A 17,466-nucleotide genomic window follows, 5' to 3' on the forward strand; every position below is an offset into this window, starting at 1 on the left:
TTTTTTTTTTTGAAATCACAAAGGTTCGAGTTAACAAGACTCGGTCGCATGTAGTTTGTAGGAGCGTGAAACGAGTGGAGTTGCGAATTCGAAGAACGAATCGATCGAAAGGGAATACGCGATTAGAACACACCAACTACGAGGGTGACTTGGCAGAAGAAAATTAACGAATGCTAAAGAGCCGTGGCAAGTGTTTTGCTGTAAGCCCCTGGTCCGATCCCCCCGCTATCCTACTTTATTTATCACGCACTCCCGCTTTATTGGCCTCGAGCAATGAATCGGGAGTATCGGGGTAGAAAGGAATTTCCTTATTGTCTTTTTCGAGGGACGAAAGCTCGATCTGTCCTCGAAGGAAGAGTTCGGTCTCGAGAATCTATGATTGCTTTAGGAATGCCAATGAATCCTTCGATCCCAGAGGGCTAATGGCTCTTCTTGCTAATGCGAAAAGTGTTTTCTAATTTATTTACTTCTTAAGCTAAGATTTAAGGGGTTTAGTCATTAATACACCGTGGATGTTTATTACACGTATTTGATTAAAGAAATGGAATCTATGCAATGATTCGTTTCACTCTGGATATTCTGAATATTTTTGCATATTAGATGCACTGACTACTAAAAGCATATTCGTCATAGCATTTACGTACTAAATAATCTAACAATTTCATATGGCTACAAAAATTTCACATTACAGAGATAAAATATAGAAAGATGAGGGTTGTATAGAGATACTTTTCGCAGCCACCGTATATGCCGTAAATATTTTTCGCATTTAAATATTCCATAGATACATAAATATTCGTAGCCGTGTGACGGAGCGTGTTGGATCTTCGAAACGTGTGTTATCTTCACGGTTGTATGTACCATTTCGGTTACTTTTAAATCTTTTAAACTCCATTATCGCAGTTGCTCGCCTGACTCATCAATTCTTAGACTTGAATAGAATTTCGATAAAAATCATATTTCTAATCGAGCTGATGTCGAAAGCCGTTGGAAAGTCGAACGAGGCAGTCAGTAAAATGTATAAAAAGAAGCAAAATATTCTAACGCGTGTAAATGAAACTGCTCAAAGTACCGGGAGGCAAAGAATTACGCAAATTCGTTTTTATTTGCGCTTGGAAAATTCGCGGAGCCATCGGTTTTTCAGGACGGGTCGACGTGGAAATTTGTTGGCGGCGGATTCGCGGGATTCGTTGCTCGCCGATACGCTGATACAAGCTCGCGCAATCACTTTCGATTATCTGAAAAACCGTCGGTGATTAAAATGACGCCAACGATAAATCTCTGACTCTCTGTTGGAGGAAGAAAAAATGTTGATACTGGAAGCTTTGAATGCAAATCGAGGGCGAAGAGCCACGCTGCTCATGCGGTATTCTCGACTAATTATATTTGACAACGATTTGTGCTTGCGAGTTTCGCGCGTTTTTCAAATTCCTCCGGCGTTGATTTACGCGCGGTCGATTCCCGTCGCCTGGCGCATACATCGTAATTGATAAAGCGAGGAAAGCTTGTTGTTACGCCGAAACTGTCGACCGTAAATCCCGTCCCCGATGATCCGGAAAAACAGCAACGATTACAATGACGCCCCGCAATAAATCCTTGTCGGCGCCTCTAAGAGGAGCGATACCATTATCGAGCCACTCCGACGAGAGTTATCTTGTTCGACTGGAATTTTTGACGTTAATTCTGATCAAGATAGCGGCTTGCTGTCTTCGCGGCTATTTTCGTCCCCGATAATTTTCCAGCTAATTACAGTGTCGACATTACCGGCTAGTTTTGTGCGTTGCAGAAATATAGTGATTTATGAAAGTATTCGGACATTTATAGTCGAACATTTTTCATGAATATATTTCGAATATTTAACGGATGAAACAATTTTCCGTCTGTGACATGATTTTATTAACAAAGTTTGGAAGAGAATCGAAAATTTCTATGCTACGTATTAAAACGTACGTGTCACGGTATATCCAATCTCATTTTTCATATTCACATTTTTATCAAACATATTTCTTTGTTAACTTCGAAGCTTGTTCACGATTTTTTTTTTCTTCTTTTTTATTCGACGATTCCACGATAAGAATTTTTTACCGGACGAACACAACAATAACGATAATCGTTAAGCGTATTAAACTGTTGGTACCCCGAACACTCGACACGCGCTGAATATTCATTAACGATTTGTTTCTCGTTACGCCGCTGATCTATCATAATCCCGATTTGCATAGCGTGAAAAATCTGTTTGTCGTGTTCCCGCACGCGATCAGCCGAAAAACCAGCCCCTATTAAAAGGATAAATCAACGACAGGGCGAAAGGGAGAGGAAGAGGGAGGAGATAGGGAGAGAGAGAGAGAGAGAGAGAGAGAGAGAGGGAGAGAGAAGGAGCAAAAGAGACTGTACGAGAGGGTGGAGTGAGAGCGTGGGATGATAGAAGGTGACACACGGCGCATGCAATTGATCTCGCGAAGCGTTTTCGACGCCGAACTAATCGGGTTTGACCGCCGTGCTTCTGTAAAGTATCGAACGCGGCACGCGTCGACATAATTCACTTATGTTTGTTATGGGTTGCCATGGAGTGAGATATAACCTAGCCGAAACAGCTATTGTTGGCGACCCGCCAAAACCCAGCAAATATAGACGCCCGTTTGCTCTCTGTACCCCCTAAGATTCGTAACTCGTTCATTACTCTCCGCGATTGTTCCTTTTGTTTTCCAACCGGGCTTCCCTCTTTCCCCTCTTCGTTCTCCATTTGCTACCAGCTTCGCGACCTCGTCCGCTGCTTTCTGTTTACAGACCGCTGGCAAAAATAAACTTGGCTACCTGCTTTCCGGTAATTTAATTGGATTATCAAAGTTGTTAATAGAAACGTGTCTCTGGTTCTGGCTTTAGCCGTTTAATTGAAAAGATATTTTTTCAAAGACGCTTTAGAAGTTACAAATTTTACCTTATACACGAGCAGTTCGATTAACTTCTTGTTTTATGGTTTCTTTCGTATGTAGTCGAATGAAATCAAATTATTCGCTAAAGTACCAGTTCTGAACCTATTGTATTTCGCTATAAATATTCGGATAAAATACATCTTCGTTTCGTTACAGCGCCATATCAATATGTATGTTTATACTCGGTAATCGTCAGTCCGAATAATTGAAGCTCAGAAACTACACTGTGTTGCAAGTGGAATCTACTTTTCGTCGAAACTACGATGCATATCGGTAACGCGATTCGATGCTACGAGACAAGCAACTCCAGAATGCAGCCACCTCCTTCCCAAAAGACACGGATACGTAAACTTGGTTCCTCTGGAGCCAACAAATCCCATTTACGTCCAACTCGCCTCTGTCCACTCCATGCCGCCACGTCTTCGAAACGACTTGGGCCCAGAACCAACCGAAGTTTGAACAAAAACGCGCGGATTTCTTCTCTGCAGCAAACAAAATCCATTTAGAGTTGTGAGCAAAGATGATAACGGATATTCCTTTCCATCCTTAACGTCCAAGCCATGTAATCGCGATAGAAAAAGTTTCGCGAAGAGACCGGATCTCCCTCGATAGAAGAAGCGAAGAGAACACCATGGAAAAAGTTGTTGAATTTTGGCTAGGGTCCGCCTGGACGGACGCTGAATTTTGAGTTGAACCGATGAGCCAGTGAACTGAGATGAAAAAGGCAAAAAGGAAAAGCGAGACGAAGAAGAGAGGCCGCGAAGGAGCGGCGTAACGCGTCCGATCCGACCGCGTTCGTTTAATATTCCGGCGCGCATCCGCGCGGAGTGCCGGTCCAGACGCAAGCTGCCTCGGTTATCCGGTCGAAACTCGGCGTTCCAAAAGTTTCGTGACAGCCTCTCGTTGAGTTTCGCTGCGAACCTTCCCGTCCGGTCTGCTCGCGAAATTTCGCGGCGCGCGACTTGCAACCGGATCGGGTCTGATCGATGCGACGATACCAACGACTTCGTTAACTTGTACGGGATTGGGTTACATGGAGGAATAATGGGGTTGTCGGAAGGAGAGAGAAGAATTGGCAGGAGAAGCTGCTAGGGTTGAAAGAGATTGAGGAAGTAGAAGGGTAGATCCTTCGTATCGTCCCTATTATGTAGCTCTTGGATATCTTATTGTTAGTGAGACTACATGCAAGAACAAATTGTTGGAATCGAGTTGAAGAACGGACGCCGATTATACGGGCTGATTTTCTTGCTAGGAACCTTAAAAGAAGTCGCTGATCGGATATTGTTGTAATAATCGCTTGCGTAATAAATGTGCGATTCGTAATCCGTCTTGAAGTTGACTAACCTGACTTCTCGGTGAAATATTTTTAAGTCAAGGTGCATTTTGTTCCGACAATTATTGGCTTATTCATGAAAGATGAGTAAGATATTTTTAAACGATGCCAGTAACAATAGGTACTTATCGTTGGTTGCAATGGAGGAATAAAAACTCGGAATTACTTCGACGATGATTACTACAGTATGTGGCTGTTAGGAACAAACACGAAAATATTGGAAAACAACAACGTATTGTACGTGTACAATATTCCGGCCGCGCTATGCGAAAGTTACTGAGAAATTACGCGCGCAGGGGATGAAAAGTGTCGTTCCAGGCTAGAACTTGGGTGCGGCGAATAAATTTGTAAGGGTGTATTAACCGCGCCGGAGGAAGATGAAATTAACGTTGTAACAAGATTCTACGAACTCGAGAAGTAACTTACCATCGCTTAAATTAATATCATTGCCATTCATAACACGATATTCTTACACAGAATAAAGAACGAAAGATCCAGCCGCGTATATTTTTCATAGTATCGTACAAACTGAATCATGTATCTTAAAATTCCTAATAAAAGATCTAAATCTCTTCGTTGCTGAATTTTCAATATATTACATCGTTGATTTAACTAGAATTAGATATTTTTCCATCGACAAGTTAACGAATCTTTTCTTCAAAAATCGTTTATCTTTCCCAATAACCATTTCCTTTAAATAACCTGCGTGGGCTTCTGGGCTATTTAATTTCGTATCTCCGTCTCGTGATCCCTATGAAATATATACTCGTAATTTCCATATGACATATTTTCAGATTTATTTCACAGTTGTCGACAATAAATATAATCGTGGTAGTCGAGTCTCGTAACAATTAATGAAATATCATATTCTTTCGTGTACCGTACATAATACATTCGTAAGAAGCGTTCACAAGTGTTCTTGTGGGTCTTTCGTGCAATTTTCAATCTCCTTAAAATTCCTATGCAACGGAGGAAGGCGCGATTCAGCGTGACATACCGATCGATCCAAGAGCAGGTTTATTTATACTCGCGTGTCGTTGACAGTCACGAATCCTCGGGATGGTCTTTCACGCCACGCCATGTCGACCGGATTAACGTTTGGCAACTGGGTCAGCTGCAGCCTCGATATCAACCGGCTCTCCATCTTTTTCGCTCACTCCGTGGCGTATGCATCGCCATCCATGAAAGTTGCGGCATAAGGATTTTATTTATGAGTTTGTTTGCGGACGAGCGCGACCCTCTCGCCGATAAGTGGCTATGGGGCCCTCGTTGGGAGCGTGCTTCTGGCAGATTGCGCTCGTGGTTATGGGGATGCACGGAGGGAGAGACAGAGAGACAGAGAGACAGAGAGAGAAAGAGCGGAGAGACCGCTTAGCACAGAGGGAATTGGCCCGATAACGGGTCCGAGGCTTGTATGGTTCTTTATTTACCATAAAATTCGACCGGTGCTCGCCAAGCGGAATGGATTTCGCGACCGCGGCTAAAATTTTATTACCGTCGGCATGACAAACCGCCCAATTACTAACTACCGATACGTTAATAGAGCCATTTTTTTTCTGGTATAAAAAAAGAGGAGGAAAAAGAGCAACCGCGACCCGCATACGAACTAACAAAAAAAAAAAGAGAAGAAAAAAGCTGTATTCTTTATTCGATCAGCGACGCACTGTCCATCGACTGACCGCAACGGACGGCGGCGGAAAGGGGATGAAACACGGGGACATTTTTGTTCGCGTTCGTCCGCGCGAGCTCGATAAAAGCGCAACGATCTCGGAATGAAAGAGCGTTTAGCGCTCGAATCGGTCGCTGTACCGTACCGAAAACGCGGTTGATGATCGGGAAAATCGAACTACGCGAGTGTTTCGCCGGAACCGCAAGTTTTTCTGTTTCATCCGTGTAACGTGACGCATCGCAACGTTTTCCACACTTTTATCCAACCAACGTCGAACGGACCAAGAAAAAAAGAAAGGGGGGAAGAGAAGGACGAAAAAGGAAGGACCAAACCTTCCACCCTAGTGGTTATGGCAACTTGCACGATTTCGATAAGGGCTGCAATTACTTATCGACCCGGTAATTGTCCGGCTAGATTACGACTATCAAGGAAAAAGGCCCCTGTTCCTCGACCCTCGCCGCGAGGGTACACGCGCATGAAAATATTGTGCAAGATGAACGGAGAGGAAAAAGTAAGAGGGAGAAAAGCCGAGCGCAACGTGTACGTGTACCGACGTATCAATTTACTCGGAAACTAGTTATCCGCGCTTCCCTCTGCGCGTATACTTACCAGATTGGCTGGTAGGAGGAACGTAGAGCGTGGTATTCACGAAAACCAGCCCCGGGACCAGACGCATTACATTCGAACGAACGTATTCATATTCATAGGTGTTCCCGCGAATTCCCGGGATTTCGCGATCTTACCAACGGATCCAGACACGCACCCTCTCTCCCGTCTCCCTGTGAACGCCGAGCCGTTTCGATAAGTACCGGTTCACGTGATTTACCGTAATTTCGGCACGCGGAGGATCGTGTCTCGCGTGTTCGCGCGCCAATACCTTACCTTACTTTTATTACCGATCCACCGGCTTCCCTTCCGGCTGCTTTCCCTCTGTTGTGTTTCACAAAAAATTAGAATAGCTCGTTGGCCGATTAAATCGTTGCTTGCGAGAAAATTGAGGAACAGACCCCGCTTTCGTGACCTTTCAGCAGTTGTTAGGGTTGAAATTGCGCGGCTTTTAGAGACAATTTCGGATAGTTAAGAAGCGAGGCAAGTACCTGCGATTTTTGATATTTCCTTTTACAAGGAAACTCGGTAGAGAAAGGAATAATTGAGATTTTTCTTCTCGAGAGCGTAGTATATACGATGGGCTAGGGTGGATTAAATTTTTGTCGATAAAATTAAAATGCTACAATGGAGGCAGATATCGTTAAGTTCCTCCTGACGTACCTCGCTATAGTTTCATTTCAGAGTTTATTAAGGAGAAACAAAGAAACTCGAATTAAAATATATCACCCTTGGGTAGAATATCTGGCTATTATTCGATATTGTTAGACAAACAAAAATGAGATTACTAAAAGAGAAAATATAACGTGGACGAATGTGTTTGTTATTGGAAAGAAACACAAGTGAAAATCAAGAATAATCAAATTGTTCTGGAAAACAGTTTGAACGGAGGAATGACAACTCGGTGCAGAACGGTAATCCAGTTGGAATCTCGTTGGTTTTCGTACGATAAAGTCGATTTTCGAGATCGGTTCGAATAACGAGCGAACAGCGTAACGAAGCAATAGAAATTGCAGAGAATAATGACACACGAGCCATGGCGGAAGCGTAACCACGAGAAATATCCGAAAACCCGGGCTGCTCGTAATCGGATCTTGAAAAGGGAAACAAATGGATCCAATTAACGACATCCAAACGTGGAATATTGAAAATATCGAACGAAGTAATTAAAATACACATGGTCCGCCGGGTCCTTTTAACAAATTGATTCCGACGTTACCATCCATATATGTAGACCGTCTCGTGAATGTATTTGAACATTTACTGCAAAATCTTTCCGTAGATGTATCGTATGTGTTATACGAAATATTTTGAAATTTCATTAGCATTGTAATGGAGCACAATTACCATGGTTAAGTGAGAAAAATTTGTAGTATATCCAAAAATGTATACAGAGAACAATAAAAAATTAATTACAAACGTACTCTACCCAGAGATAAAAAAATATTTGAGCGAACGAATCAATTTGTATCAGTGTGTATCAATAATCTGTGATACACGTATCTATTTAGTGAAACCATTTTTGTCTTCTAATTATATTAGGTTGTCCGAATAGTTTCTTTCGTTTCATAAGATAATAGGTGAACAACAATTTCTGTTTTATATTATTTTATTGAATTACGTATGATCCATTTCGTTCTATTTCTATTATTATGTTCGTGCATAATTCAATGAACTAATATAAAACAAAAGACATTGTGCGTCTATTATTTCCTTGTAAAACGAAAGAATCTTTTCGGACAATCTAATACATATGTTTAAGACGACGATTTATATCAAATATAATATTTTCGAGAAACGTACGTTCACAGTAATCGTCTTGTTACTTTTATGTGCATTTCCAAACTTGTTCTAAACTTTCCAAAAATTTTGCATTGTCTATTTTGCACGTATCAACAAAAGTATTCTACAATAAATGTTCGAATAATTTTACGAAACACTATATACATACAATGTACATATGTATGCACCAAAATTGAATCTTTTTACGATAACGTATTATCGTTGAAGATAATCGTAATGTAATGATGTCGTGAAAATAAACAAAGGAAGGTTACGTCGTTCTCATGTAGGCGCGCGGAATTAAGTATGACGACACGCTCATTTCTTTCGAGCATCTTTTCCAACGCTTTAAGACGATAGGAAAACAAACTGTTGCTGTCAGCAAGGCCCGACTCTGCGATTTGTACCGGCCTCTATGAATTATCGATCTATTTGCAGCACCCACTGATATTTTTGCCGCATCTTATTTCCATCCCTCTGTCCTTGCACGTACTCCCCCGGAAAACGATTTTTCTTCCTATTATTCGGACCGTTAAATTAACCACAAGCACACCATTGAAAACATTGGCGAACATTCCATACGTATTTCCCACTAATTCTCCATTCTTTGTTCTAAACATCTTGTCTGCCGAAGATTTATATTACCGACCAAAAACCTGGAAACACTTCTTCGATCGCTGCTAACTTTGTTATTAAATTAACGCTATAACTATTAATAACAACATTCTTTATTTCGATATAATCGTTGGCAACATGATATTCTAGGATAGCAAAATTCTAAAGCGATCTTTTTCATTTCTGCGAATTCTGTAGAATTTTATACATTCTGTGGGTTTCTATGGATTCTGTGAATTTTTCTAGCGAATCCAAATTATTCACCATACCGCTGTATAGATCTATGTATCGGAAAATTCTATAATACGAGAAATTCGATCGAAAAATTGTTCAACGTAGACGCGGAAAGAACGAAGGCGACGAAATCCGCGTTCGGCGTGTTTGTCTCCTTTCAATTCGTCTCATTTAGAAACGCAGATAAAGCTGTCAGGTCGGCACAAAAATAGAACTTACGTAACAAAGACGGTGGAAATTGGTCGATTCGTGACCAGCGATTCCGCGAATAGAGAGGCGAGAATCAGAAGGAGGTCGGAATTCGTGAAATCGCGGGCATCGTCAGTCGTCGCCGGATTTATTTGTCCGTCATCGATCATCGAATGGTATTGGCCCTTGTTATTCCTATACTGTCACGTTGTTCAGGAACTCGTCCTCTAATTCCTTTCCTACTCGCATACGAAGGATCCTCGATGAAATTTCCTCTTTCTCTGCTCTCGTCTACGAACTTCCTCTTCTCCTATTTCTTTTTATTTTCGAAGGAATCCGTCCTTGGACTCCTGCCTCGAATTAGCTACATGTTTCTAGTTAACTTTACACGCTAATAACATCTGGTGGATATCTTTCGCGCAAACATATACAATTTTTCAATGTTGATCGATATTCGAACAGTATTCGCGTTGTAGTTGAAATACCGTGGTAGATTCGAGTTAATAAATACTTCTCGATCAACTAATCAAAAGAAACATAGAACGAGAACTCGTTATTTAAAGATACAAGAAAAGAAATAAGATTAATTTATGAACAACTATAAATGCCGAAAAAAATCTTGTCGCCATTTGCGACAGGTTTCAAGTTCGCTGCACGATACATCGGATGCAAGATATCGCCACGATGTCCGCCAGATCTTAAGTCTACCAGCTTGAAACGCGTTTCACGTCCGTTGATAAGCCGTTCGGAATGTAACGAGCAGATCGCGACAAGGCAGCCACATAATCATTCACTCGATGCGACATTTCGCGTAATAAGTTTAATCGCTAATACTAGCTGGCGGTCGGTGTTCCACGACTTCCGGTTAACGAGTAGCTAAAGCGCTCGTTTCTTACGATCCTCCGCGTTCGATGAATCGAAACGCGTACACAGACCACGTTCCAATCGGACGTCGTAAAGATAAACCGATTCGCCATTCAAGCGATCCGAACGTTTATTATTGAACACGCAGGCGGACTCGAAGCGAACATCCAGATATTTAGAACGTTTCCAGGTCCGACTTCTTCTTCGACACTCCAGCTGCTTGCATTAACAATGACGCGGTGAATGGTAGATGGAAACGTCTATCGTTTTTTTTCGTACGATTATCGTCATTTCCGAAGAATAATATTTTTATCTATTTTCCACATTTTCGCTAAGGTATAATAATATTTTTTTCCTGTTTGAAGAATATTTGAAATAATAATCGAGCGATAAATCGTAGTACGATGATCTAATTATATACAATTTAAAATATTCTTCCGATTTTTAAATAGAGTTTTTTTTTTGCGATTTGCAAATAGAGTGGGACATTATTTTGAATTGTTTGAATATTTTAAATGAAAGGGACATTACTCTGAAAAATATCGTAGAGGAAAAAATATTCGGCGATATCTGAATTAATAATCGCTCGGACATGTGGTTTCTTCGTGCTTATTTAAGAATGCACGTTGTATATAGATTTTCTTAATATTTAAGAAAATTTCCTTAGATACTGAACACTAAAAATTTATTCTGCAGGTGACATGGAGATCTTGGCGTACTTCTTCGGTCCCATTGGTTTCCTGCTTGCAGTGAACCTGTTATTCTTCGCAGCGACTGCCCGCGAGCTAACGTGTGGTCTATGGAAGGGCGAATTCGTGAAGAGCACCACGGAACGGTAAGCGAATTCATCGAGTTCGACCGAACGACTTGGAAAATCGAGGAGCACGGCTCACCGCGTCTGACTGTCCCCCCGAATCTACCAGCTCTAAATTAAGTTCCGATCTGGTTTACGCGTTACTTCCCGGATACTCGCCAGTCTTGAACACGACGGATATGACTGTTCAAACCGTATATCCTTGAAAGAAAAAGAAATATTTAGCTTAAAAAGTTCCCGGGCGAATCGTCGAGTCGAATTCGTAAACGCATTCTGTGCTTCGCGAACGGCCACGCGGTCTTCGTTTCGCATAAATATTTGGCCAATTTCTTCCAGGAACGTGTGCCATCGGTACCGCTCGACGATCTTTTCGGAGAACGATCAAGAAGAAGAAAAATCGACGATCCGCGCGTAGAAATCGAACTTTCGTCACGTTGCATGCGAGATTTCACTTTCGTCAGTTCCGTGGGTACACGCAAGACCCGGTTTACGCTACGTCCGGGTTATTTTCAGAATCTTGCCAGCGTTAGACTGTGGTTACGTTTACGGAAGATGTAGATCTAACGCCTAAGCCTAAAACGCTAAAAGTTTGCCAGTTACTTTAGATAGGAGATAGAGAGAAACCTCTTTCTGACCTGAGTATTATCTACGGTTCAATCTTGCCCACGCTATCGCCGCACTTTACATCTCGTAACCGAGTTCTCGGATAAACGGAAATTACCAGGAAACGTTTGGAGGCGCGCGTCCTTGCTAATCACCGCGAGATGCAACCGCGTCTCATTTCCTTAAAGGAAGTTAAGAGGGAAACGATTACTCGTCTCGGTGGTAAACTTCGGAGGAGTTTAAGTCGGCGATATAGCCGAGTTAAAGAAGTCCTGGTTTGTTTGTTCGAGAGTGAGACGAGCGATACACAACGATTAAGAGGAACAGGCGGCGCACAAACGCGTAATGATCTTCGTGCTCTTGTTTTATCGCTGCCGGCGAACGATGCTTTATTTCGGCGCGAAGGAAAACGCTCGAGGCCGATGATAAATATCAAGGATAACCGGTTTGCTGCATTCGGTTCACACGAAATCCATAGATAATCGAGATCAGCGAACGCTCAACCTCGGGATGTTTACTTAAATTAAGATACTCTTCGAATCTTGTCGCTCCCCGTCCCTTCGTCCCTTTCTTTCGTGGTTTAACGAGCAATTATCTCGAGACGAAGGAACGGAGAAAGCGAATCGCGTCTCCTTTCGAAATCTGGCGAGGCCGTTTCACCTCGGAAGTGGGGATTTACGAGCGCTTCCGTGTCGATCGGAATTCCAAGGAAATAAACGAGGGTGATTCTTAGCTGCTTCAGTGGGAAACAACGAGTCTTCTTCGATGAAATCGTATTTATCAATAAGAAAAGGGAGATTGGAATAAATAGAGAATCTCTTACACGATTCGACTAATATTATTTCTGAGATTTTACAAATCACAAGTCGCCTTATGAACGCTAATAAATAATAAATTCTTTTATTTTCTTATATTTCTTTCTCCAAATTTTCTAGTCGTAAAAAGATACGAGTACGTTGAATTATCGTGCAAAATGGCCAAACTCATCGTGCCAAACTTTACGAGAAGTGTAATCCCTTGCGTTGCGATATTAATAAGTTTCCTCGATCGAAGGTGGAATCGTATGATAAAGGGATTGACCGTTGTTTTCTATCCTTTGTATCCTTCGAGCAACGCCAAATAGATATAAGAGCTTGGAATATTCGAATTAACTGGTAACCGGTTGACAAATGAAAAGAATAGCGAGCTCTTCGAAAATTACGAATAGCGAAAAAATGGACAGAGAAAACGAACACGAAAGAATCTCTATTCACCATTATGACCAGCGTGTGTCCCGGTTCCTCTGTATTGGCAGAAAGAGAACGAGCGAAAGCGAGGGGAGAGGAGGCTCGGCCGAAAGAGAATCGCAAATTGAGATCGTCAATATCAATTTCGACGGGACGAGGGAGCAAAGGTGGTTCGAAGGGACGGCGTGCGAATGGAAAATAACGATTCGATGCCTGATATCTGTCGGCGCAGCCGTGATAAAATAAATTCTCCTTTGAGCCCCGGTCGCTCTGTAAAAAAGCTACCGGCTGCCAGGCATAAATATCCGAAAAAAATGCGATTCGTCAAACGACGCTCGTCGCCCGATGCCAAGGATCGATGGGTAAACGTGATATTTTCACATCCGGTTGGACGTATCCCTCAAAGAATTTACTGTTTATCCGACCCATTCGTCTTCGGGCAGCATTCTCCGAGATTTCCAAAGTCTCGATAGTTCCTACAGCTTTGTCTTTGTTATTGTGCCGTGAAAATGATGATCGAAATGGACGTTGTGTGGTTGAGTCGATCGACTTCGCTATAGACCGATCCTCAAGTAGAAATTCCTCTTACAATTCAGCTAATATACGTTTGATATCTCAATGTGTTTTTAAATCGAAGCAATCAGATGAAAATTAACACCGTGTCACGTGCAAAATATTGTATTCGTTGATCTTTGAATCGAAGAATAAACACGAGAGTTGAAGTTGAAATTAGAAACTTGAATGGAAACCATAACGCGTGTTACAAGTGTAAGTTGATTAAAATAGCACGGAAAGTAAAGACGAAGGTTGTTTTTCGACGGAAGAGACGAATAAACCGATGGTTTATGCCGTTAAAGGTGATTGATTTTGTTTAAAGGATTTCTCGAAACAATACGCTTGTCGGGGGATCTCGATTTCAATGAAATCTCGTTGAAAAGTTGATTCATGGTGCGTTAATTCGCAATATTTTTCGTGTAACTCTCAGCGAGCTGTTATTTTGACGGATCGTTCGGATGCTTATTCGATTTATCGCAAATATTTGCGATTCTTCAAGGTGCCACGAAGAAATGTAAAACGTAAAAATACATACGTTGGATGAAAGAATACTCGTTAAACGAGTTGATGTTCGAACGAGTCACGAATATGCAGGATGCAATAGAAGACGAGAACGAACAAGATCTCTTTTAGAAAAAGAAAATAAATACGTAAAAATAGAAACTCTTCTGATCTCTGTCAAGGTTGATGCATGGGTCTACGTTAACTAAACTTCTTTTACTTCACTCCCTACAGTACGCTTCGAAAATATTTGATCGGATGTCGAATATGAAAATAAGAAACTCGTATAAAAATGACGTTTTACGAGACATCTTTGAATAGCAAGTTCTAATAAAAATGTCCGATTTTGGAATGCGCATAAAAACCATTAAAAAAAGTGATGTTTCGCTTACTATAACGTAAAATATTCGAATAATTTGCGTTTAATCGAATAAAACGAAGAATTTAAACGCCACCTTCGCTTAATAAACAAGCGGAGATAGAAGCAAATAATTTATAAATAAATAATTTATCGTTTCGGAAATATCTCGTTATAATACATTATCGTCCTGCGCTTGAGAAAATAAAAGATCATAGAAAAAAAGAAATCACAGAAAATCGATGTTCGGACGAAATCATTCATTCACGTAGCGACCAATGAATGACGCGCCGGTCGTGAGCTTTTTGCTCGCAATTTAAAAGTTCAGCGTCGCTGCCAAAATAAACGCGTCGCAAATAAAACCTCGTCGGTGTATCGTAGCGTTCAAAGGAGACAGAAGAAGAAGTAGAAGAAGAAGAAAAGGACTTACTTTTGAATTATGTTCCGAGCAGAAACGACAAGGTTGCCGGTCGAAACGTAAACGTGATAAAACACGCGCTATAACCGTCAGCTGGATGATGCGGGTAGATGCAGTCCTCACGATTGCATCGTTCTCGTTTCTTCTCCATTTTCTACCTCTCACTGTTCCAACAGCGTCTCTTTTCTTCTGGAAAATCTTCGTGGATCGTAAAGTGGATACCTGTGTATTCGCCAGCTTTTAGAGATTCCGGATAGATCTCGCGGAAGCAATGGAAAATATGCTGGTCGACGAGCTTTAGCCGTGTTCACGACTAATGTAAATTCTTACAAACGTAATAGATAAATTTATTTTATGGCCAGTATTTCGTTCGATGTTCCTTTTTTCACCATTCGTATTGTCGTTTCTCTTCTTCAGTTCGACCCTGATGAGTCATTTCTGAGAAAATCGCATCTCTTTGTCACAAACGTCGCTCTATCCTTTCCGTTAAAAGTTCTTCGAAGACGCAGAGAGTTCGAAATGAATCTTGATCGCACCAAGATCGTGTTTGATCTATCGAGATAGACCGCGATAAACGGAAGCTCGAACGACTCTACTCCGGCCAGTGGTGTTTCCTATGCAGTTGCAAAGTTTCTCATAAATTGCAATCGCAATACCTAGCACTTTGAACGTTTCTTCCTTTCTTTTTGTCATTATTTCACGCTGATTATATAAAGAACATCCATATAATAATAACGTCCAGACGAAACGGCCCTCATTAAACATGTTCCGCGTTACGAGTGTAACGAGCGATCGAAGCATGCATCGGTGTGTCGTTTCCAGATCTTTTTTTCTTCCTCTTTCTTTCTTTTTTTTTCTTTTTGCTCTTTTCTTTTTCTTTTTTTTTCTTTTTTATTGGATGCCGTCGATATTTTCAGTCTCAGACAGACGCTAACAATCCATATTCACCCCTCTGTCTCGTTACGTCAATTAACACGTAGCTGGATCCGCGATCCTACTTTCTTTCCAAACGCGGCGAGTGGCATTAATTTGAAGCGTCGAACAAAAATACGAATGGCTGTCTGCTTCAAATGACTTTACTTCGCCCTTCCTCCGCCTCGGCTCGATGGAAACCCACCCTTCTCAATTTCGTGCTCGATCTTTCAAACTGTTCATCGACTCGTTTCTCCACAAATCTTCTAGCAACGACGTAGAACGGAGGATGCGATCCTCGAGTGAAATGGCGTTGGTAGAAGTAGATCGAAATGCGGCCTTCTACGTTAAAATATACCTCAAACTTACACCAAACCATAGAATACGATACGTGGTATTAAAAATATTTCTGCTTGTATCTCTGTGCCTAAAATCAAGCGCGATGAATATACTGAAACTATACTAAAATTATTCTGAACAGTAATTTTTACAATATACTTCTTAATATTTTTATCGGCATAATTTCATCTTCTAACGAAGCGTTTTTCTTTTTCTACCAGACTCTACGTTTCATTTTCACGGTATCAAATAATTGAAACGAACCAAGCGCGCGTTATTCCGTAAAATTATCCAATGCATCAGTCGTCATGATGCTCAACATATTGCAAGTACTAGATCAAAACAAAAGATGATAAAACATCAAAGACAGTATGTTTGACTTGACCATGATCCAAGTGCAGTAAACGAACACTATTGATAAACAGAAATGGTGAAATCTTAAAAGAGGAATAAGGGGTATATAAAATTTGACCATTATCCGTCGCTGTCCTTGCTTCTTGCTCGCCGTTCGGCATACAAAGCCGATTCGACGGGGCTTTGATCGGTCAAGTACGTTCTCAAAAATCTTCTCTTTCATGTTCTCCTCGCCTTTCAAGCGTTCATCGTGTACCGTGGTTCTTGGGTGCAGCTGTTCCCGCACAGGTGATCGACCGTTTGTTTGCATTCCGCTGTTCGATGGGCCTTCATGCTTATCACGCGCCTCCACGTTTCCCACCATGGTGAAAGGTTCATCCTGCACGCGCGAGTTCACCTTCTGCATTCGTGGACGCGTGTCTAATTTGCTTTCTTCGCATATCATTATAGCTATAGAGATTCTTCATGCGCCGATCGTTCTGCGAATTCGTTGTTTGGATTGAAACCATCGGCCCGCGGTGTACGCCGATGAATTTTTCAGTAGTCTCCGCACGATAAAATTTTCATCCGAATAATAATCGACGAACCGGTACTACCCGTACATACTCGTATAACGGTGGATCGATAATAAAAGCCTTGCATCATTGATGACGAAATCCCGACGATATTTCCATCAGTCTGCGTTCGTACCCATGTCACGTCTTGTTGACTATTGTTCCAATTTGAAAGACAAATAATTCTACACGTGGCAATATCAGATTCCTTGCTGGACTTGTTAGACGTCCGTGCTATCCAAGACGTGGAGATTCGTTGGATTATAGACTCGAAAAGATCGGATACACGAAGAATTAAAAATTAAGACGAAGGTTTCGGAAATTCTTGGCTACAGCACGCTAGATAGGTTTGGGCGATTAAGGATCTGTATAAAAAATTTGAAAATAAAAAGAAAGACAAGAACGTGTTAGAAATTGTCTACTATAACGCACTATACAGATTTTCTTTTTATCGTGGGAAATTAAATAATAATTACAAGTTTTAGATTTGTTGCTATACTTGTCAGATATCTGGTATGTTTTTACGTTGAGATGGAAAATAGTAAAAAGAACGACATTAAAAGAGCTATATATAGAGTAGAATAAAATTTATCCTCTACCGGTTACA

The 17,466-nt window shown here is 41.3% G+C and overlaps 1 protein-coding gene across 1 annotated transcript in view; it reads left to right on the forward strand.

Annotated features, from left to right (window-relative positions):
• The window catches only part of Mthl1 (adhesion G-protein coupled receptor methuselah-like 1), a 155,199-nt gene that overhangs the window by 131,135 nt on the left and 6,598 nt on the right, over window positions 1-17,466 (forward strand). Inside the window, exon 6 of the mRNA XM_072000643.1 lies at window positions 10,922-11,060. Coding sequence (XP_071856744.1) covers window positions 10,922-11,060 — 139 coding nt within the window. The remainder of the gene's footprint in view (window positions 1-10,921; window positions 11,061-17,466) is intronic.

Source organism: Bombus fervidus, chromosome 3, assembly GCF_041682495.2.
Source record: "Bombus fervidus isolate BK054 chromosome 3, iyBomFerv1, whole genome shotgun sequence".
Taxonomy (NCBI): domain Eukaryota; kingdom Metazoa; phylum Arthropoda; class Insecta; order Hymenoptera; family Apidae; genus Bombus; species Bombus fervidus.